This window comes from Colossoma macropomum, unplaced genomic scaffold, assembly GCF_904425465.1.
Source record: "Colossoma macropomum unplaced genomic scaffold, Colossoma_macropomum, whole genome shotgun sequence".
NCBI lineage: Eukaryota > Metazoa > Chordata > Actinopteri > Characiformes > Serrasalmidae > Colossoma > Colossoma macropomum.
Window position 1 is genome coordinate 25,904,259 of NW_023494788.1, and position 22,426 is coordinate 25,926,684.

General features: G+C 39.4%; 1 protein-coding gene across 11 annotated transcripts in view; it reads left to right on the top strand.

The window, feature by feature from the left end:
• Positions 1 to 22,426, top strand: part of diaph2 (diaphanous-related formin 2) — a 444,886-nt gene that overhangs the window by 330,512 nt on the left and 91,948 nt on the right. For all 11 annotated transcript variants that reach the window (XM_036568916.1, XM_036568915.1, XM_036568920.1 and 8 more), the window contains one exon: positions 395 to 519. In XM_036568916.1, the coding sequence (XP_036424809.1) occupies positions 395 to 519 (125 nt within the window). The remainder of the gene's footprint in view (positions 1 to 394; positions 520 to 22,426) is intronic.

The window sequence follows — 22,426 nt, forward strand, 5'->3', positions numbered from 1 at the left end:
ATCTTAAACTTTTTTTAAGTAACAGAATATTCATGTTTACCCTTGTCTTGTATTTTTCCACGTCAACTGTGTCCTCCACATATAGAAGCTTTCATAACAGGTCTGTATTTCACCTAAAGCATTCTCAGTATGCACTTTCTAAAGAGCACTGTGACAGACATTATGTCGAATGCTTTTCATGTCCTGCCTAAATAAAAACATCTTAACTCAGTGTGGGTAATTTTAGACATTTAAAGTCTGCTTAGATTACATGTCCAAGGATTCTAGATAGATTCTAGTAATCCCACTGCACTTATAACCACTTACAAACATTCACCTATCAGACAATGGCAGAAGATTTTTCCTGGCTGCCATCTAAGAACTTTTATCATAAAACTATCTCTTTATTTTACAGTGACTGCCCAGATCCTCAAGGCCAGTTTGGACACAATGGAGCGTCACATCCAGAGGCTGGAGAACGACATCCAGAACTTCCCCAAGACGGACAACAAGCAGGATAAGTTTGTGGAGAAAATGTCCATATCCTTTACATGCTTTCTGTTGCTCTTGCCTGAAAGAATCCTGTATTTGTGAGCTTATGACTTTTTTTCCCACTAGAGGGACATGGCGTCGAGGTCCACATGTCCCTGTGGGCTATGGAATGGATAGCGTTGCTTGGTGAGAACATTATCTGATGGGGTCCACCTCACAGAGGGAGTCAGGCCTGTGAGCTGTTTATACAGCGTTCCTCCACTTTCTCCCTCAGGACCTTAATGGAGCGCTTCTTAGCCATGTATTCCCTTCACCACATGCTGATTTCATCTCCTGACCAGCCACAGGCCACTCTCTCTAGAACTTTCTGAGGGCTATCAGCTCTCAAGGCTCCTTTTTCGTTTCGATAACAGAGTACTTTTGCTCCACTGCAAGCACACTCAACCCCCTAATTCAATTAGTAATGCCCCAGCATTTCCAAGAGTCTATTTTAAAGAGTATGGGGATCTGACAAGACTGATTTGGTTTTTCCTTTCTGACATGCAAATGTTTATGTATTTTAATAGAAACCTGGCATGGGACTGCATGGTCTGGAGAGGTTAGCTATTCTTACTCGTTTTCGGCTCTGAGTGACAGGCTGACTTCATCTCCCTCCCAGTGATTCCGGCTGTGCCTCACTGCTTTTATTAGCTGCAAGTAGGAATCATTAATCGGTGATTTATCAAGTCAAAAAGACTTTCCATATGTTCCCCGAGAGCAGGAGAGACAGCAGTTAACCTTATTTTAGCTCTTTGTTCATGAGCTCAAAGTGGAGATTTATGGAAGCTTACACTGCACTTTGGGTGGCATAAGAATAATAGCATCTGCACGCATTAACAATCTGCTCCAAGTCAAAGAGGGGGCGCTTAGAGTTGTGTAATTACGGAACACAGGGCCTCTAACATCTACAGGTTGGGGCAAATCCAAGGCAGAATTTCGTCCAAGGTCTGATTTTCAGTATTGATTAGCCAGTTCCTAGGAGGATTTGGACTTGAGTGAGGGGAAATGGAGAGGTAGATATACTGCAGCAGTGTCTGGGCTTGCCACATCTCTGGAGGATTGTAAAAGGTGTCTGGGCCTGAGGAGTAAACTCGATGGCGACATCTTGCCCTAGTCACACCTGATCTTTCATTAGAGGCACACAGGCTGAGCAGAACTGCAGCCAGCCATGTCGGTTTGCTGATCTGAGTGGGTGAATTTTAGACGTGAGTGGGAGTGCAAAAGAATGCTGTACAGCCTTAATGTGTACCGTTCATTTATTTATTTTATTTTTTCACTCAGAGTACATTCAAACACTGCCATGCTTGCTTATTTGTAGATGACAGGGTGGACATTGTCACCTAGCTAAAGGAGGCCATCAGCTGTTTCACTCACCATGTGGAACAAGCTAGATGAGATGGAGTGAGTGATTGAATTTGTTGAAGGGGTACATTGGGGTGAGGGTGGCAGGGGTTTGCTGCTCTGAGTGATTTGCCATAGCAACTGCCTTCATAGTCTTTGATGTTATGGGTTTGACCTGAGCACAACTCTTGTTGATGACCAACGTGAAGTGATGTGGGACAAACACAAATGACAGTTAATAAGTTAAATCAGATGAAGTAGGGTGATGTTTTTTATTTGTTTAATATTTTAAATTTAATTTAATACGTTCAGTCAGGTTGTTTGCCTGTAGACACTTCACCAAAACACACTCCTCCAGGTGTGAGCTCAGACTGAACCACTTATGCATTACCCAAGTTTTTTTTCTTTCTTTTTTAACGATCTGGAGCGCTGAGAACTGTGTAATTTAATTTAGCCTGAAATCACACTCCTCCCTGTCACTTTTCCCCCTCTTCTGCTTCAGGGAAAGTCAGCACAATGCTGTTGTGGAAAAACAGGTTTCATATGCAGAGCATTTGTTTCTTTTCCGTTTTTATGGCAGCACAAACATCAGATTTAGAGTCCTGCCTAGAAGGTAGCATAGAAGAATGAAGTAATATGCAGCAGATTTTATGAGATAAAGAGGCATATAATTCAGAAATAGAAAAAAACAAAAGGTAGAAAGAAAAGTCAAGGCAGGGAGCCTATGTTGCCTCAGCCTGGTTTGTGTAAGCACTAGTCTCCCTAGCTTATTTAAATATTATTGTCATAATAACACTCATCTTGTACCCCTAGTGGTGACATTTTGTGATATTAAAAATCTCACCAAATATGTTAAATATCTTATTAGATTCATATAAATATATCAGAGTCAGAGGAACAAAGATGCATTTATTATCTTTCATGGCAATACACAAGTGAAATATCAGTCCTTTAAATAGAAGCAAAAGCAGCAGCATGTCAACAGGAGGAGTGTGTGGGATGGTTCACATCAGTTCATACCACTGTGATGGATATGTAAACTATTAGGGTATGACTGAAATACAGGTATACCCTTCACTAATTACTGTAGCATGGCTGTGTGTGTGTATACGCATTCAGTAGTTTGAAATTACTTGTCATATTAACAATTGTTGTTTTATGCAAGAAGAACAAATAATATACTGACAGGAGAAGATCATTTTAAATGCTTTAAGTTTTCTGAGAAAAAAACAAGAATTAGTTAAATGATAAATAGTATACAGTGATTATCCATTTAAATTACTTTGTTGTCAAGTTATGTGCCAATATAAGGATTTCTGGACATGAAGTTTATTATAACTTTATTCTTGATGTTCTTCAGCTTTTTCAGTCATTTTAGAATTATCTATATTCAACTACACTCATCATTCTGGACATATTTAACTTTTTTTTTTTAGAGCTGGTTACAAATTATTTTAAACATACATCTATCTACAAGTGTGTGGTATACTTAAGTGGGTGTGTGCCAGTATTAAGGGCAAGGGAAATGTGTGGGTGACTTTAGAGGTGTATAATAACAGAACCACTTCTGTTTTACTAAAGAACCTTACGTTTAGGCATGGCACCGATATGATACCAGGCATCAATATTGACCCGATGTCAACATAAAATACTGGACGCATATCAGAAGGAAATGAATGAAAGAATGAATCTAATCCAATCTTGTAACAAATCTAACTTGAAATAGCACACTTACACTGATGTGATGATGTTAGCTGTGCATTTACTCTTGTGGGGTAGTAGAGTGTTTGAGTAGTTTCAGCATGATAGCCTACTTTTAGATGGTCATCTTAAGTCACAAGTTTAAATTAAAAATAGATAGTTTTAAAGCTTAATAGTTTTTAAAGAAAAAATATCAGATCTAATTCTCAAGCTTTTATTATCAGTAATGCTATAATAATGTTTTAATAGAACAATCGTTCTTCATTATTGAAAATGACATAACATGAAGAATTGATTTAAGGTTTAAAGAATACCCACATAATGTAAAGACTTAATACCTAGTAAACTTTTTTCTCCTTTCTTTCTTTCTTCCTTCCTTCCTTCCTTCCTTCCTTTCTTTCTTTCCTTCCTTTCTTAAAACTGTACGTCCAAGCCAATAACCATTCGGAAAAATAATTTAACAAACTGTGTTTTAATTTGTCTTCTGTAGTCTGTAGTGTCTTTTTAGGTAGAGGGAGCTATGAAAGACAGGTTTCATTGCTTGGATAAACAAGAATTAGCAAGTTATTTAGGTTTCTACCTCAAAACATAAAACTGGCCATGCAAGCAAAAAATATTTCATATCTGCAACATTTACTGATATCAGTGCTTTATTTTTCCCTCCATTACTGTAATATATGCAAATGACTGAGTGGGGTGTTTGTTCAGCAGTTTAGTGATATCTATCTATCAGACGTAATGGGACCCCACAAAGGCTTTTAGATGAACTATAGGCCCCAAGAGGACTGTAACTCAGTGCAGAGGCTGTGCTGGCGGTGTTGCTGAAGGGGAGGGGGACATGGGCTCAGGGGTGGCCTGCCTGCCTGGGGAGCGGTCTTACAGGGAGCTTAATGGAGAGTGGAGGGGTCGCGCTGTATTCGGCATCCACTCTGAACTTTAATGGATAAGAGGGCCAGCATAATAGGTCTTGCGCTGCTGTGCTCCATGCTGTAATTCACAGCACTGATATATAGCTTAACCTTTGTGCTCTTCAGGCCTGCGGAACACCAATCAACTAGCTGTATTTTTATTTCATTTAATTGTATTATTATTTGTGGTTAACAGGCCTGCTTTAGCTCCTTTTTACAGCCCAGGCAGCATGTAAGCCTATTAATAAAAAAAAAAAAATATGAAGAAAAACTAATGAACCAGTGAACTGGGAAGAACAATATTACCCTAAAAACGATCCGATTACACTTCGCCCTAATGTTTCTCTTTTTCACAATCTTATAAATAGGCTACAGTAAATGATTTCTCATAAAATATATTGTTTTCCCCTCTCACATAAAAGTGCAATTCAGATGAGAGAGGCTAGTTTCTGGAAGGGGTCCCAGAAGTGGTGCGCTTTATTGTGTTTCTCTTTAAAATCACCATTAAAACACTTCTTGTTTGGATCTGCACAATCGGATGCATTGTGAGGTTGAAAATTTGCTTGCAAACACGAAAGTGGGGCTGGTTCAGTTGATAGCGCTGAAGGAAATATGTGATTTAGTGGCTTCCCTAACCCTGAGGTCAAAGTAACACCCACTCTGCTGACCTGGTCATACCTACAAACTCGCTAATGGACAGGCAAAGTAAAATATTGGGGTGAATTTGGAGCAGTGTGCTGTTTTTCATGAGTCTCCTGGTCCGCAACTGGCTGGAGCTTGTAGACTGGTGCACAGCAGGCCAGTGCACTTTTGATACATTGCAGTATAACACAATACACATTCTGCCGGCAAGTTTTAGCACCTGCTGAGGAAATGCAGTTTCTGTTGCTTTAGGCGGTAGTGCTCGATGACTTGAGACAAGCTGAAAAACACACAGTACCGCACAAGCATGCTATCTGTCAGACATTAATCTCTGATCATGGCAGAGTGTTTAGAAAGCTTTTACTTCCAGGCATGTGACCACTTCTCTCAAACAGCTTCAGAAATGTGCTGAAAACAGAAATGCATGTGCAGAAATACTTACATTTCTTACACGTACATCACCGGATGCTTGGACGAGGATATTTCAGAGGCTGTTTGGTGATTCTGCCGCTTGCATCGTGTTTGTGCTTTCACTAAGTCGTAAGGCTCTGCTAATTATGGAATTAGGTCACCTGAAAGTGGTGGCATTCTCAGGCTCCTAATGTTTATATCAGTGCAGCTCTCTTTGCAAATATTTCCCTCATTGCCCTGGAAATTTGCTTGAAAATCATATGGAAAATTAATTCAGATTTGTTGCACATGCAAAGCCCCCAAGCCTTTCAATTAAACAGAAATCAAGTAAAGTAAATAAAAGGGAGCTCGGGTGGCTGGTGTGGTCCGTATCTTTAGCTTCCTTGCTGCGCTCTGATGTCTATCCTGGTTGTGTTTTTTGCATAGCATTATGTCTACAGAGGAGCGGCATTGTTCAGGAACAATGGGCAACTTTAATTCACCACATGTCACAGGGGACATTAAGATTTTAATTAACAAATTCTAATAGGTGCTTAGCCGCATAAACAATATCAGGCCCAAATAATCATTGTATTTCCAGTAATGTTCGTCATAAAGAAGGGAGGACGGGAGGGAAAGAACAGAAAACAGACTTGGCGCTCATGCCTGTGATTATGTTGCTGTCTCGCGGAGATTCATGTTTATTGGGAAATGGCATCCGAGCCATGTGTTTTGTGTGATATGATTTTGCATATGCTAATGCACTTGATTGCCTTGATGTGTGGCTTGGTGGAAGAGTGTCAGCAGGAACGAGAACGAGGCTCGATGACTGCCTCTTCAAATCCCTGCTCTAATGCTCAGACAATTCAGCGCAACCCTGTGCTCTTTTGTAGAGGGAGACAGCATTTGTAAATCCATGATTGAACTTGTATTTAATGCACTATCAATACAATTGGTTTTGAATAATGTTGATTGTTTGAGTGCTCTTTTGGTTTAGCCGATCCCCATATTATGACTTGTTTCAATAAGTTGATTAAATTGACATTTGAGAATACATTTTAAAAGAACAGGGCAGGCAGGTGCTGGAGCAATAAATGGAATGTTTTTCCATTGTTTCCCTCTGTTAAAGCCAACAATGATGTATAGAATGTTTCATCGGTCTGTCGCAGGTTTACTCAGGTGTCGGTCAGTAGGAGTTCAACTGTGTTTCCTAGTTGAGGATAGCCGTTAAACAGTGAAATCAACTGAATTTCTTTATTTTTCCTATGATTATGTACGCTGTGCTTGATATGGTCTCCTAATCTCTATTCCTTATTAGGGATTGGCATTTATTAACCTGTACCACATAATCCAAAGCAGGTGCAGAGGCTGTCTTGCAAGGGTAGGCAGCTGCCTAGGGCCCCCATTAGCCAACGGCCCCTTGAAAATACAAATTAGATGTACTGTACATATTGAGGTTAAATAACCTGTTTTGAAATAAATATACTTTTTTAAAATAGCGATTATAGGGATTATTTTCAGAATAGCCTCACCTCTGGTCATATTTATAATAAACTTTATCATGTTATTACATGAAGACGCCACTGCATAAGGACAGACCGGTATGAATAAGGCAATAAAGCAATAATTTACATTGCAGAGAGGAGGTTCTTTGGTGTCATTTTTTGGTTGCTGAGAGGGAAAATCTAATAAAGCTATATAAGTGTAGCATAGAACAGCAAAAACAGATAGGAAAGCAGAATGTTTGTTGAAACACTCCCAGAGTGCTGCACATGCTCTAAAGACTGTACATACTGTTTGCATTAATGTTAGTATAGATAGCGCCGATGTTGTGAAAATTGTTCAGAAAAAAGTAATTCATTTAAAATACTAAATGTAATGGGATTATCTTACCTATTACTTCTGTAAAAATCTGATAACTCATTACTTCGTTGCTCTGTACCAAATTATCTCACTGTATTGGCAGATTATTTGGCTTGTTTTAAGAAATATGCTTGAAACAAGCAAAAGTATTTATGATCCGCCAATCTATTGAGATATTTCACATAGTAAAATTACTTAAGGAAAAAATGTCTAGAAGTGAGTGCAGGAGCGCACTGCATATACATTTTTGAACACCACAACAAAATGAGAGTCTCCAAAATTAGTGCACTATGCAGTGAATAGGTTTGTAGATAGCCTAATTTTTTCTCATTGTGAGTAATTTGTAGTACAGTTAACTATTTAAACTAGCAAGATTTTGGAAATAGTGTTTATCTCTCTCGTCTCCTTTTTGACTCTCTCACAGCTCTGCCTCTTTATTTCAAATTCCATATCTATTACTCTGTTACTGCTCCCTGTAGTTTCTGAGCTGTTGGTCCAGGATTGTTTAAATGGTGGCTCTATTTATCCTGCCACATTGCTAGGTTGGCTGGTGTGATTGTACTTCTTCTCTCATGTGTCTGTTCATCAGACTTCCTCATGTTACAGTCCCTACAGCTAGGCCAAACAGATCACATCATTCCACTCCCTGCTCTTGCTCCAGTCACGCTTCAGTGTTTCACTGGGCCAAGTTGGAATCCCCAGAGATACATATCAGTTCTGCTCTCAGCTTGAATAAAAATGACACTTTCAGAAGGCTGCACATATTTCACTAATCATGTTTCATAAATCATATTTTGGCATTGCCGTGTCTGGATTTTTAATGTATTATTTTTCCCCCCATCTTAGTCGCACTATGTCGGTCAGATGTAGAAATATCTCAATGTGAGGTATCATTATGCGTGCGAACTCCCTGGAAATTCCACAATCAATGTCTCGTTAGGAGGAGAAAAAGTGGGACTGATTTGGCAGGTCCATTAACTTAGAGTGGAGAACTGACATGGGCACTAAGGCTGAGGCTGACAAGCACACTGCTCATGGGGTGGTGAAGGGCCTTCAACTGACTTCTCTCTCTCTCTCTGTCGCTCTATCTCTCTCTCTCTCTCTCTCTCTCTCTCTCTCGTCTTCTCCTTCTTGTGATCAACCCTCATGCTCCTCCTCTAATCTGTCATATTGGTGAGAATATCATCTCCAGAGAACTGTGAGTGTGAAGGCTCAGTTGAAGTCATTTTGGAGTTTGAGAATGATGTTGCAGTATTGAGTAGATTCTGCTTTACGTCCTCTTTGCTGTGTGAAGTGTGTCTGCGCCCACTGGCCATTCTGCATATTCCGACACTGTCACTCCGCGACGTGCTTGCCCCATGCTCAAGAGACAAACATCTGGTAGTTGAAAAGGTACATTCTAGTAACCTGTTCTCCCTGTCACTTTTTGAATTGCACACCTTCTCATTGTGTGCTGCTTGTGACTCACGTAATCCCAAAACCACAGAAGGCTCAAATCAATAACATGCTGTGTAATCTTCGCTCAGCTAACCTGTGTTTTCATCATATTTCTCCATATTACTTATGTGTCTTGAGCATGTGCAGATGCGGGGCTGCCTGACTGCCATGTGGAGGACTTTGGAGTTAATTTTATGACAAAACTTTTAAAAACAAAACTTGAAAAATAAAACCTGCAGGTAAAATATTATATGTCAAAATGTAAAACCTGATGTTGCAAACAAAAATAATAAGAATTCGATCAAACTTCGATCAAGCACTCTTTTGCTTGTGCAATCTCTTCTTCGTTTCTGAGTTTTCATCATAGATATACACATTAGAGCCTCACAACTTATAAAGCAATGAAATTAGCCTTTTAGCTACTTTTTAGCTCAGTATTTTTGTTCTATTTGCATTATTTGGTCATATATTTACATTAATAGACAGCTATTCATGTTACAGCACAGACAGAGAGTAATAGTAAGGTGACTAACCGGCCTCAGGTCTTTATGTATAGAATGACATTGTCAGCTATCTAAGTCTCTAATATACAGTCTTATGCAAAATTTTGGGCATCTTCTAAATTGCTCCTAGTTGTCAATGTATATATCTGTGTGTCTGCCCCGCGATGGACTGGCGATCTGTCCAGGGTTTTTCCTCCCTTCTGCATGGTGAATGCTGGGATAGGCTCTAGCACCCTCCACAATCCAGAAGGACAAGCGACCTAGAAGATGGATGGATGTTTAAAGAAATAAATAAAAAAAAAATTCCTCAAATTTGCAGAAAAATACCAAATACCACAAGTTTATACTCTGTGTTTCCTTATTTTCACTTAGAAGATCAACAAAACAAAAAAAAAGTTTGATTTCATTTTAACTCATTTTAATTGCAACATATTTAAATTTTAACATGTTGATGCTTAATGGCAGTTGCCTTGGGTATAAGAAAGGCGCTATAAGAATTAATTTATTTAGTTAATTATTCAGTGCTTCCAACAGATTTCACATACTTTGGTGCTGAAGTGGGGAACGGGAGGAGACGTTGACTGTAAAGGGTAAATAAATAACAAAATTCATAAAGTTTTTTTTTTAAATTACTACAATGACTGCACTTAGCTATTACAAGTAGAGACAGTCATTTAAAAGTAATTTAAAAGACAATATATATCATTTACATACAGCAAATAATAACATCAAGACCTTTTTACTTAGTGTCTTCTTTGAGCGCAATTGATGTCTTTTCCCCTGTGAAACTATATACTGTGACATAAATTTATATAAAAATAGATTATTCCTCAGTTGCTGAAAACGCAACACGAACTCAACTAAATACTCAGTTTTACTAAAATAATTTGCGCACATAAAGGTATTTGAACTACAATTCTCTCTTCCTCCTTGTGTGGCTTTTTGTTAAAAAAAAAAAGTCTGTCTCCTTCACTCTCTCTCATCCTCTCCTGCTGTTTCCCTCACTTTCTCTATTACTCTCCCTATTTTTAAATGAAAATAATAACAATGTTCAGCATTTTATTATTATTATTATTATTATTATTATTATTTTCAGTAGTTGATTTTGAGATTTTATTATTTTGTTTAAAACTCCCTAGAAGACAACATAAGCAGCCCACACTTTGGTACATCCTTTAGCTGATGGCCCTTTGTTGTTAGTGCCACGAGACCGCAAAATGTTGCACACCATTTTGCTACGCTTTCCGGGTTGAACAACATGTTTTGTTGAACCAGTGCAAAATAGTGGACAACAGGCTTTGAGGTATGTTTTCTCTCATTTGATGGGTGTGTCAGATGTGTTACTTAATTAGCAGTGACATGTATATAAACCCTGGCGTATTGAAAAGGCAGTGCACCCAGTGGTCTTAATGAAGTCCACTACAAATGTGGCCACTGCAGCTTGCAACAGTTGAAGACGTTTGAAGACATGTATGTCGTTAACAGAATAAGCAGCTGTAGTTGCAACGCTTGCATAACACAACAGAGCATTCATTGCACTGCCATTGCTGTTTAAGTAAACGTTTGCTATGTTTTCTTGGGGCTGAATGCAGCCTGCGTCTCCAGGATCTGAAGCCACTCATCCTTGGGAACTTTTCATTCTGAGTGCCAGGTGCTCCACCCTCCACTTCAGCCCCCTCACCCTCAGCGACTCCCCCCACCCCCAAACGAAAAAAAAAACAAAAAAAAACCTGGGCTTAAACCTGCCTAATAGACGTGAGGTTATGATGTTCATTTGTCATGGGCCTGTGGGTTTGATGCAAAGCCCTGAGCACTTGTTGCAGCGTGTTAATCCCACCACCAACACTGGCTTGCTCTCCTGTGCCTTCCTGCAGCTCGCCTGCCGTCATGGCTCATGATTTCACTTTCATTTGATGTTTTAATGGAAAGCCCGGACCCTCTCCGCTGAATTGCGCCATTGTCGGCAAATTACTTTATCAAATGCAAATGGAGGAGTGGGGAAGGGGGGAAGGGGACATGCTGTGGTATTCTCTTCAAAAGAGATGTGCGTGTGTTTGCGCTTGCGTTTGTTTTTAAGCGTGACACTGCGCACTGAGCATTGCTTTATAGGGGGATTGTGATACTGTAAAGAATATGGACAGATAAGCACGCCTGTGCTGCATAAAGCCCTTTTATATCCGCCTGCTGTAATGAGCGTTGTCACATTTTGGAGGTAGAAAGGGCTGTAAGCAGCTAGCTGCACTGCTGATGCCTCCATGATTTCTTAAATGAAACGAGGGATTGGAGTTATTCCTCAACAGAGAGAAACAGTGCAGGACATTTGATTTGTTCTCCTGCACACTGGGAAATGTTCAGCGGTGCTGCAGTTTATTGTTTTTTATCACTGATTAGGAATACTTGCCAGACATAAGGCACTCAGCAGTGTGGCCTGATGAAAAGGCCTCCACATCATTAGTAAAGTTGCAGTCTATCCAGTCTGAAATGTATATCAAAGGAATAACCAAACACTGCTCTACCCTCTTATGTCCTGATCTATGTATGGTCGACTTATTCAGCTCGTCTCATTGGCTCCTATTTTCTCATCACTGCCGATTGTTCTCCACCGACATGCTCAGAGTATCCCCGTCTGCCTCCCTGCCCGTCCGTGTATGTACTCAGGCATGCCATTAACCGGATATATTGACTTCACTTGCCTCTTATGAACCAATTAGCATGTCCATTATGCAAATAAAGCCTACTAATTATCGCTTGCGTGCAAATTAATTGTGATGTATAATGTCAGCATTGGACCACACTAGCTGGGAGTCCAGCCCAGACGTCTGCTCTTAAAGCTTAGTGAACATGAGGCATGGTGTTTCTGTAGCGGTGCTGCTATTCCTGGCCTTGTCCTTAGATGAGGATCAGCGAACTTGGCACACGACGGCAGAGTAAGTTGCAAAACACACCCTAATTAAAATGAATCTCGGACCGTCAGGAACACTAACAGTTACAAACTGCAATCTGATGTTAATCAGCCGGGGTTTCTTCATTAATTGACAAAATTAGCCTCATCAATCATGACGAGGAGGGAGCTGAGCTGCTTAGATCTGCTGTATCCTGTCACTATGGGCCTCTGCAGGATGAGCAGCATGATGCAGCCCGCAGAGTGCACACCAACGTGTACACATGCAGACATGCCTTTCACAGAAGTTTCAGGAGATGTCTGAAAGCGGACTCATTTTTGCATCAGCGACAACTCCAGAGATGCTGGAACTGTATTGCTGTTTCACTGCATGTTCTGATAAGTGGCAAACAAAAAGCTTATTGTTCATTGTGTTTGTTGCATTACAATTCTGAAATGTGTTTATCAGATGGTTACACCCAATAATGTGTCAAGTATTTTTTTGCCTCATTAAAAAAGAAAGAGACTGAAAATTGCCCTTGGTGAAAATTGGAAGCAAGATAAGAAATACACGCAGACCTCCCTGAGTGTTTGCGTAGAAGACTTGTTTGGATATTTCCCAGACAGCCTCATATTATTTAGCATTCTATTTTTAGTTGAGGCCCTGTAGATTTAGCGAGACGCAAGCAGTGTCCTCGCTAGTGAGTTCTTCTTTAAGCGATTCTCTGTATTGTTAAGGAAATAATAAGTGCATCATTGCTGTATGCTTGGGCTTTCATGTAGTTATTAAGAGCTGCTCATTTAGAGTAGATCAGAAAGAGTAAATAGGTTTTACTAGTCTCGATTTACTGATGGCAGCACTGCATGGACGTGCTGTGCCACAGTGGCCCACTCATTTTGAGCAGGACACATCATGTTTTAAGATAGCAGAATATTTTTTGTGGAAGACGGGTGTTTTTTCTAGACTCTAGATCAGTGTCATGACAGGTTTTGGTGTTCTACTGATTGCAGTGAAACTCAGTGGCCAATGCAGATTTCATAATACAGTTCCTTTGAGATTTCATGGGTGATATTTGTGGTTTATATGTTCTTGTTTCTAACAAATTATTCAGTAGCTCCATGTGTCCTTTGGTTGGTCATCCAAGAATTCACATTAGCACAGCCATATATTTACAAAAATTAAACGGGATGCAGAAATCACTTGGTTAAAGCTGGGCATAACTACATGATATGTGAAATCCTAAGAGTCTTCTGAAATAGTAAGCATCTCAGACTTAACAGCCTGTTACAAAATCACTTAAAATCCCTAATCTTGCAATTATCATATGACAAACAAAGCTGATACTGGACTGTACCTGGTTGTGCTTCTATGCAAACATAAGAGGACCAGCAAAAATACAGTGGATGAATATGTGGCTGGAAAACGCAGATACCATTCTCTTCTGCAGCATTCCACTACATTCTACTACAAACTGGCAAGCTGATGTGACTGGTAAGTTCTAGTTATTAAGACATTAAAGTTGCAGAACTTGTGAATATCATAAAAATTCATGAATTTCATAAAAATTAAAACTGAAAATATTGGAATAGCCTAAGCCTGTCACACTTACTGCTTCAGATAATCAGTTATCACTTAGTTATTGCTTTTCATACTCTAACCATCTACGGCTACAGCTCTACAGCTACAATCTCACGTTCATGTGGTATATTAGCTTTGGCGCATGAGATGAGCCCCGAACTGCATACCACTTTAGCAGCATTGCATTTACAACATCGCATTAGAGCAAATTTGATCTCCTCTGGGTGCTGCAGGGATAAATATACGTCAAAGCAAGAGCATAATCCCCTTACATATTCAGCCTCTGCTTGATAACAGCATTGTAATTATAGTCATAGGACTTTGTGGGCAGTGTTTATACTGTATGGAGACTTCCCCATATGCGTGATTCCATTAGTGACAGTAATGTGTGTTGGTGTTTTAGCGCTTGCTAGGCTTCACAGCCGGCCGTCCTCTGTTGGCACAGCTACACAGGCTTAATCCCTGTCATCTAAGCAACAGTGGGAAGACAAAGATACTATAGTTTCCGGAACCAAGCCTGACCTTGGATTGACTCTTGCTGATGAAGACTTAGAATTGATCTCCTGGATTTCTCAATCTGTTCCTGGCAAAGGAAAGGAAACAGGTTGGCCATCATGCAGCCTGTGCGATTTCAATAGGATCTAAAAAGTGAAAAAGGAAAGTATGTTACACCTGCGATTTATTACAAATTGCCTCTGTGTTCTCCAGTGTGTGACAGCTCTCTCTCTCTTTTTCTCTCTCTCTCTCTTTTTCTTTCTCTTTCATATGCACAAGCTCTGTTCCCCATTTTTTTCATTCTTTATTTTTTTTAATAATGCAGTACAAAAGTAGCTCTTTTGTACCATATAAATGATTAATTAAATGAAAGGCAGCACTGCACTCGTGTCTCAGGTGGCTGTACTGTTAGCCTGTGCTTGCATCATGCTGGAGTGGCTGCTAGCACTCAGCACAGCCCTCTCTCTATCCGCCCCCCCACCCCCCAACACACACACACTTGTTCTACAGAAATGCACACCAGGCCTGCATTCTCAAACTTAGTCTAAAAAGGGCAGAAGAGTCAGATTTAGGAGTTCCTCCCAATCATCTGCCATCTGCTGTCTGTGCCTCACCTATTTCAGTGTGTGTGTGTTTGAGAGTGCTTGTCACACACAGGGGGAGGGAAAAATTGCCAAGAGGCAGTCCAAAAAATGATAGCCGTGAACAAGGAATTTTCCAATGTAGTGATTAAAATGATGGAGGACGGAGGAGATTTCATTCATCTCAGAGCAAGGTGATGGGGGACAGTGGTGTATGTGGGTGAGTGGGTGTGGGTGTATGTATGTGTGTGTGTGTGTGTGTGTGTGTGTGTGGTGGAGATCTCGAGCGAGCTGTGAAATGAGACTGGCATGTGGAGCAAGTGAGTGAGCAAAAGAGAGAGGGTACTGCCCGCAGGGCATGATGATCTTTTGACTGTGTCGGGAGTGGACAGCAAACTTTTTCCGGCCGTTTTCCCCGAGACTCCATTTGACCTTCCACAGGCCGCGTCTTTGCCTCTCTCTTCTACCTGCCTGCTAATAATGACCCCGTCTTTTGTGTTCACCAGTCTGGACGTAAAAAGGCTGAACTTTAATCATTTTAATTGTGTCCCATGCTGAAAGCTTTCTCTATAATTACTTGTGTGCTACAATGCCAGGGTGGGGAGACAACTGTGTGTGTGTGTGTGTGTGTGTGTGTGTGTGTGTGTGTGTGTGTGTGTGTCTGCGTGTCCATGACGTGGGCATCAGCCCCTCTCCCCATTACACTGCTGTTTCCTTTTTATGGCTTTTGAGTTGCCGCAAGTCACTCAGGAAATCTCTGTTCCACTTTCGCTTGGCGGAACCCAGGTCCCACTTTGATTTAATTACAAAGTGAGAATAGCACTCCTAACAAGGAGAAGATAACCGCCATGCCTCTCCCTTCAGCAGTGTGGGACATGCTCAGCCAAAGACATGGTTCTCTATTGACATGCCTTCTGCACTGGTGGTTTTTCAGCCTGGTCTCGTGAAATAATTTTGGGACAATGCAGGATAGTTGTTGAAAAAAAAATACACAAACTTCTAAAAAATAAAAGTTCCTAGACAGTTTTTTTTTTCAATTTTTTCAGAAAAAACTCAGTTAATGTTATGAAAAGTCTCTTTAAACTTTGGAAAGGTGCTTTACATGCAAACATCTTATTTACAAAAATGGACCATAGACAAAGTTTTTTTAGGGAAGCAAAAGTGTTTTTTCTTTATTTTAAGAGTGTCTGCCTATATTTTTATGTACAATTTTCCACACCAGTGATGTAGGCATGAAGATAATATCACAATCAGAATTTAAAGTTGTAAATAGGGTTGACATCACTATCAATGGGTAGTGGTATTGGGCTGATATCAGCAGAAAATGGTGGATCATATATTCAAGCACAAAAAGAATGTATCCAATCCGGCACAAATCTAGCCTGAAATACCTCACACTCACATTGTGTGATATTATATTGTTAGCTACATACACTATATAGACAAAAGTATTGGGACACCCTTTTTAATTATTGAGTTCAGGTGTTCCAGCAACATCCATCACTAACAGGTGGATCAAATTAAGCTTATAGCCTTGCAGTCTCAATAGACAAACACCGACAGTAGAATGGGTCGTACTGAGCATGACTGTGCCCCAGTGCACAAAGCAAGGTCCATAAAGGCTGGATGGGTTTGGTGTGGAAGAACTGGCCTGCACAGAGCCCTGACCTCATCCCCATCAAACACCTTTGGGATGAACTAGAACAGAGATTGTGAGCCAGGCCCTCTCGTCCAACATCAGTCAGATGTCACAAATGCTCTTCTGGACGAATGGACGAAAATTCCTGGAGACACACTCCAAAATCTTGTAGAAAGCTTCCAGAAGAGGAGAAGTTGTGAAAGTTGCAAAGGGGGGACCAACCCCATATTTTTGCCTGTGGATTTGGAATGGGCTGTCATAAAAGCTCCTGTGGGTGTAATGTGTTGGTGTCCCAATACTTTTGTCCATATAGTGTATTTCTTGCTGTGGGGTAGTAGAGTGTTTGATTATGATAGCTGACTTTTAGATGCTCGTCTTAAGTGAAGTGCTTCATTTCAAAAAGCTCATTTTAAGGTTTGGTCGTTTTTAAAGAGAAAGTCTTAGATTATCTTGGCCAATGCTCAAAGTTTTGAAAACAAATCAGCTCGAAAACAAAAAAGAAGTATACTGTCAGATGCTTGCAGACATCCCCATGCAGCATAAAACTAAAAATAAAGCCAAAATAGAAGGTTTTGTTTCATTTATTTATGGTCAGCATAAATTTATGGTCAACGTAATGTTAATGTTAATTCCTGATCTGGAACGTTCGAGGCACAGCAGGACAGTTAGCAGTGTAGCACTACAATAGAAGTGGACTGCAGTGCCAGTCTTCCAGTGCCAGAAAGTCCATTTCTCATGCACAGAGAAATGTGAAGAAGGTTGCTCTAGTGTGTTTCAGGAGAAGTTAAGAGAAAGGGGTATCATGAACCTCAAACTACATGTTGGGTGGCCAAAAAAGGCTGAGAAAAACTCCTCCACGTTCATAGAGAATCATGTTCATTGACTAACAAGGCCAGTATGCCATATTGCCTCCTTTGGCTGTGTAGAGGCTCATCTGGACAGTAGATTGTTTATAAAACCTCTCCAGATTGAGGGTTTCGCTCAGTTTCAATTAACAATGACACGTTTCTCTTCTCTGCCATGTCTACCCACAGATTCCACTGACTAATCTCTTTAATTCCTGCTATGCGCTTAACCATAGGACACATCATCCCTCTCTCCTCAGGGCCCTTCCATACATCGATTTCTGTCTTAGTCACCCTCATATTCTGGCAATTAACCTCCAGTCATGACCTACAATCTCTGAAGCCCAAACCTTCAGCACCCACTCACTCGTTATGCATCTCCAGCCTGCTAACCACCATCGCTTAAATGTGAATTATAACTGGCTTTTTAATGAGCTTCTGTGTGCTTAGGCGGTCTTGTGAATGCTTACATCCTCATTGCAAATTAGAAAGGTAGGGTGTAATTACCGTACTCCAGCCATCATCAGATCTTCAGTAACATCTGGATCTTCTAATGAAATTTTACAGCAGAATTGGGTTGAGTGGAATCTTATTGGTTCTAACTGCAATGCATGAGCATAAAAAGACTGTTAACATCTGGTGCTGACTTGATTTTTGTAGAAGGAAAAAGCAAGAATTCTTATATATACTTTTTTATTGGGGAATTCCATTGATTTTTTTAATCATATAATTTGAAGATGTGAACAAAGTCATTCAAGTCAAGTCAAGTCAAAGTTTATTTATATAGTGCTTTTTACAACAGGTGTTATCACAAAGCAGCTTTACAGAGAAAATCCAGGTCCAAACCCCCGTGAGCAAGCCAGTGGCAACAGTGGCAAGGAAAAACTCCCATCCTCCTCTGGTCGACACCAGATAGCAAACAGCATTCACAAAAATAGTGGTTTGATGTGAAATGCATCATTTGTCCACATTTGTTTATTTTGTGAATTGTTCATGGTGTTGGTTATATGAATCAGATGTCTGATGCAGTCAGTGCCTCTAAAAGATACGTCACAGAAAGCTATTACACAAAATGGTTACATATATAAATTGCATAATACCCAAGACACTGTTCTGCGGTAGTTTTGCATTAAGATTTTTTTTTTATACATACTTGCTTATCCTTGATATGAGCTTAGTCCATACATAGTATCTCCTCGTCTTCTATGACAAAAGTGTAAATACATCACTGTCTAATGCAATCATGGATGTTTCCACGTGAAAGCATATTAATTACATTTATCATTTCTTGTTTGAAGAAGCAAGAGATTCTGTTTAGTGCAAAACCTTTATCTGAATCCCTGGTAATAATACATTGACAAGTTTATGAAAGCATATTGTAATTTAAATGATTTGTTCATAACGATTGCTTCAAAAGAAAAGTGTAATTACAATGACATACAACATACAAAACATACACCACTTTCGTATTCAGTACTGCATGCTGTCTAGTCATCTGCTGTCATATGCTGTCTACGCAAAGAAAACTTATTTACCACTATTTTATCAATATCAAGATTATATATAAAAACTAAAAAGTTTTTTGGCAACTAAATTAAAAATAAAGTGGTTTTATTGCATTCTACATGTTGCGACCCCTGGTTCCTATCACCACCACTGTAGAGAAATCTGAATCGGAAAGTTTCTCTACAATGCACTGTCTCACATCAAACCACTCTGATTGATTGAGTTTACATCTCAGAGGTTGGATTATTCAGAAATATTTTTTAATTGTGCAAATATTGTTTAAATTACCATTTAATCCTATCAAAAGAGCATCTTGCTAGAAATCTATTCAGAAAATTTGGCCATGGCCACGCAAACTAAATCTGCTGTCAGAGGAGTTATAGTGTGTGCATGTGTGGATTTGCCCCAACATATCAACACATAAAAATGGAGCTTTCTGTATGCTACTATTTTTCTCTCACTATATAAAAGATACACAAGGCTTTCTTTATTGTTGGATACTCAGTGATTTTGTCTGAGTGCACCAGCTCATTCAAAGTGCAGTTCAAATTGGTAAGAACTTATTGTTATTTAGTTTAATCAGAGTAATAATGAAATGCTACTGGTGTGCTACTTATACTGCTGTTAATGTGCTTGCATGTTCAAATATGCAGTTTTTGAGACAAACTAAATAAAAACAACAAATTTTCGGCTTTAGTAGATCACGTTTTTACATATCACATAAATGTAACAGCACTGAGAAATCACATCTTTAACTCAGAAGAAACAATTAAAGGGAATAAATAACGTTTTTGTGCCGGCCCTAAAGGGAAAGGACTCAGTCTAGTGTGGAAGTGAATGAAAGCATATAATGACCCTTAATTGCTGATATGCTGTCAGTTTTGCGAATATTACACTTTGCATGGCTGTGCGCTGTGCTTGCATGGTGAATTGTCCATAGGGCACAAAGATGCAGCTCTTGCTTATATTCTGTATGGTTTAATCTAAGCTAATGCAGAGAAATAATAAATAAATCCAGAATGACAGTAATGGCATTAGTTAGAGAATGTACAGCATGTAATGGCATCTTTGCGGAGGGTACGCTCCTGTTAGAAATCTCCCAGGCTGCTTCAGTCTCAGCCACCACTGTGTTGTAATTGGCACACATGTTGCTCTGTCAGACTCTATTTGCCTCTGACACACTACTGAGAGCATTTGTTATTATTCTTTTTTGTCCTTTCTCACATTAAAAATTGCATTAGGTTGCTTACAGATCAGGCATCTGTTTCAACCTTGTTTATTCGGCTGAAATGAAATGATCCACTGAGGTTGAAACCGAGGGGCTGCAGAATTCTCATCACCAGCTGGACCCACCACGCTGCCTGTTTTTTTAGCCAAGCAGTGTGGTATGCTTGTGTGTGGAGTGTGTGTGCATGACCGTGATACGCTTTAATATCAGTCTTGCAGATTTTTCATGAGCTGGTTTTACATACTTGCTGATGCTTGATGAGATAGCTTAATCCGTACACAATATGTTCTATCAGCAAAGTGTATCTACATTGCTATCTAATATGGTCATGGATTTTTTTTTCTATCTGTAAGCATATTAATTGCACTTGTTGTTTTACGTTTGAGGATATAATTCAAGAGCTTTTTTATTACAAAGCCTTTATCTAAATCCGTGTTAATGCATCCATATTGACAAGTTTTTGAAGGCATTTTTTAATTCAAGTGCTTTGTTCATGTAGACTGCTTGAAAAGAAAAGTGTAATTAAAATTACATAAGAAAACATACAATGATATTACACCACTTACATATTCAGTACTGTATGCCCGCTATTCATCATTCATGACCATTAAGACAGATCACAAGAAGCAGCTTGTCAGTTTCAAATGAAACTTAGATTTGCTTTAAAGGTGCGGCTCAGAGATTTGCTATAATACCCGTCCCTGTCTCACCTAGCATTTAATCAAGATAGAGGGGATGTGCATAGATGAAGACTTTTCTCCTTCTGATTCTCTGCTTATTCATATTGGTCCTAAAATGGGTTATTACCACTTTCTTAGCCCTTTGAGAGAAAGAAAGGCAGAAAGAAGGAGAGGGAGAAGGAAAGGGAGAGAGAGAGGCAAGGAGGGAAGTGTTCCCACAGGAATGCTTCAGTCTGCTGCTGTGCTGCCACAGGTTTAGCTGGTATTCTCCTGGGACTCCAACAGCACTTTCATTCTCCAAAATCACTACATGAAACACTGCAGCAATTAGTACTGTGGCTCTGCTTTGCTGGCCGATGATAAAGGGAACAATAGTAAGTGTTAGGATTTGCATAAAAATAAGCAATGCAAAGAACAGAACCACCAAGTTCTTGGCCAGCTTTACATGATAACATTTTCCGTCACTGTCAGGCTGATTCTTTGTAAATGTTCCAAAGAATAAAAAAGTGTGAATATATATACGTAAAAAATACACTTGTAACTATGCTCACTGACCTCTTTATTCAGATACCTCCCTTGTGTCTATATTCATTATTTACACGTATAGGTATGCTTTGTAGTTCTACAATTACAGATTGTAATCCATTTGTTTCTCTGCGTAACTTGTTAGCCTTTCTTTACCCTGTTGTCAGTGGCAGTTCTGCAGGAGTCTTGATTAATGGGGTAAAGAAGGCTTACAAGTGGTGCAGAGAGACAAATGGACTGTAATTGTAGAACTACAGAGTGCACCTATTTAATAAGTAGACCTGATAAAATGATTAATGAGTTCGTACCTGATAAAGTGGCCAGTGAGTGTGTATATAGTACTGTGCAAAAATTGTAGGCATCTGAGGAAATTAACTTATTTTAAGCAGCTGTTTATCTGGGCACTGAATGCAAACATTAATGCAAAAAGTATTGATTTTATGAGTGTTCAACCACTTCTCATGGCAACCCAGAATTCACTGTGGCAATCATCCAGTCCTTGGTTTGGCTAATCAGTGCTTCGTTAAATTAAATCAGGTGTGCTGGTGATGGGATATAACAAATCCATGTGATGGCTGAAGGCATCAAGAAATCTGAAACCTTTCTTCTTCTGACGAGATCAAAAGATATTAACTACATTTTTGAAAACAAGAAATTCTTGTTACTGCATAATACTTGTTTGCGTTTATTGTAATTTTATATGGTTTTTATAAGCAAAACTAAAGTTTTTTTGTCTAAGTAAATGGTTTTAAACCATTTGCTTAGGTCCCTTAATATTTTGCACATTATTGTATGTATTAGTGTATGTATAACAGTTAACAGCTAAAACACTTATACATGAATAGTTAGAAATGCAGGACATTTCAGTAAAAGAGTTTCATATGTCAACATTGATATGAGAGGGAAACTCAGTGGCTCGACTAGTGAACTGTCAGCCAAACATTTATTTAAAATATTAAGTGAAGAAGAAGGGAGATTTGTTGTCTTTTGTTCAGCATGGTTGTATTTTTGCCTAAAGTCATGATGGGTTCAAAGCTCTGCAGGCCTGTTTGTAGCTTGTCAGCAACAGATGAGAAAACTTCATGCAGTGATGTTTAGGCTTTGACTTTTTTTATTCTGGTGTTATCCTTAGTTTGTACTTTTCTTATTTCTCTGAGTGCCCCCTGATCCAA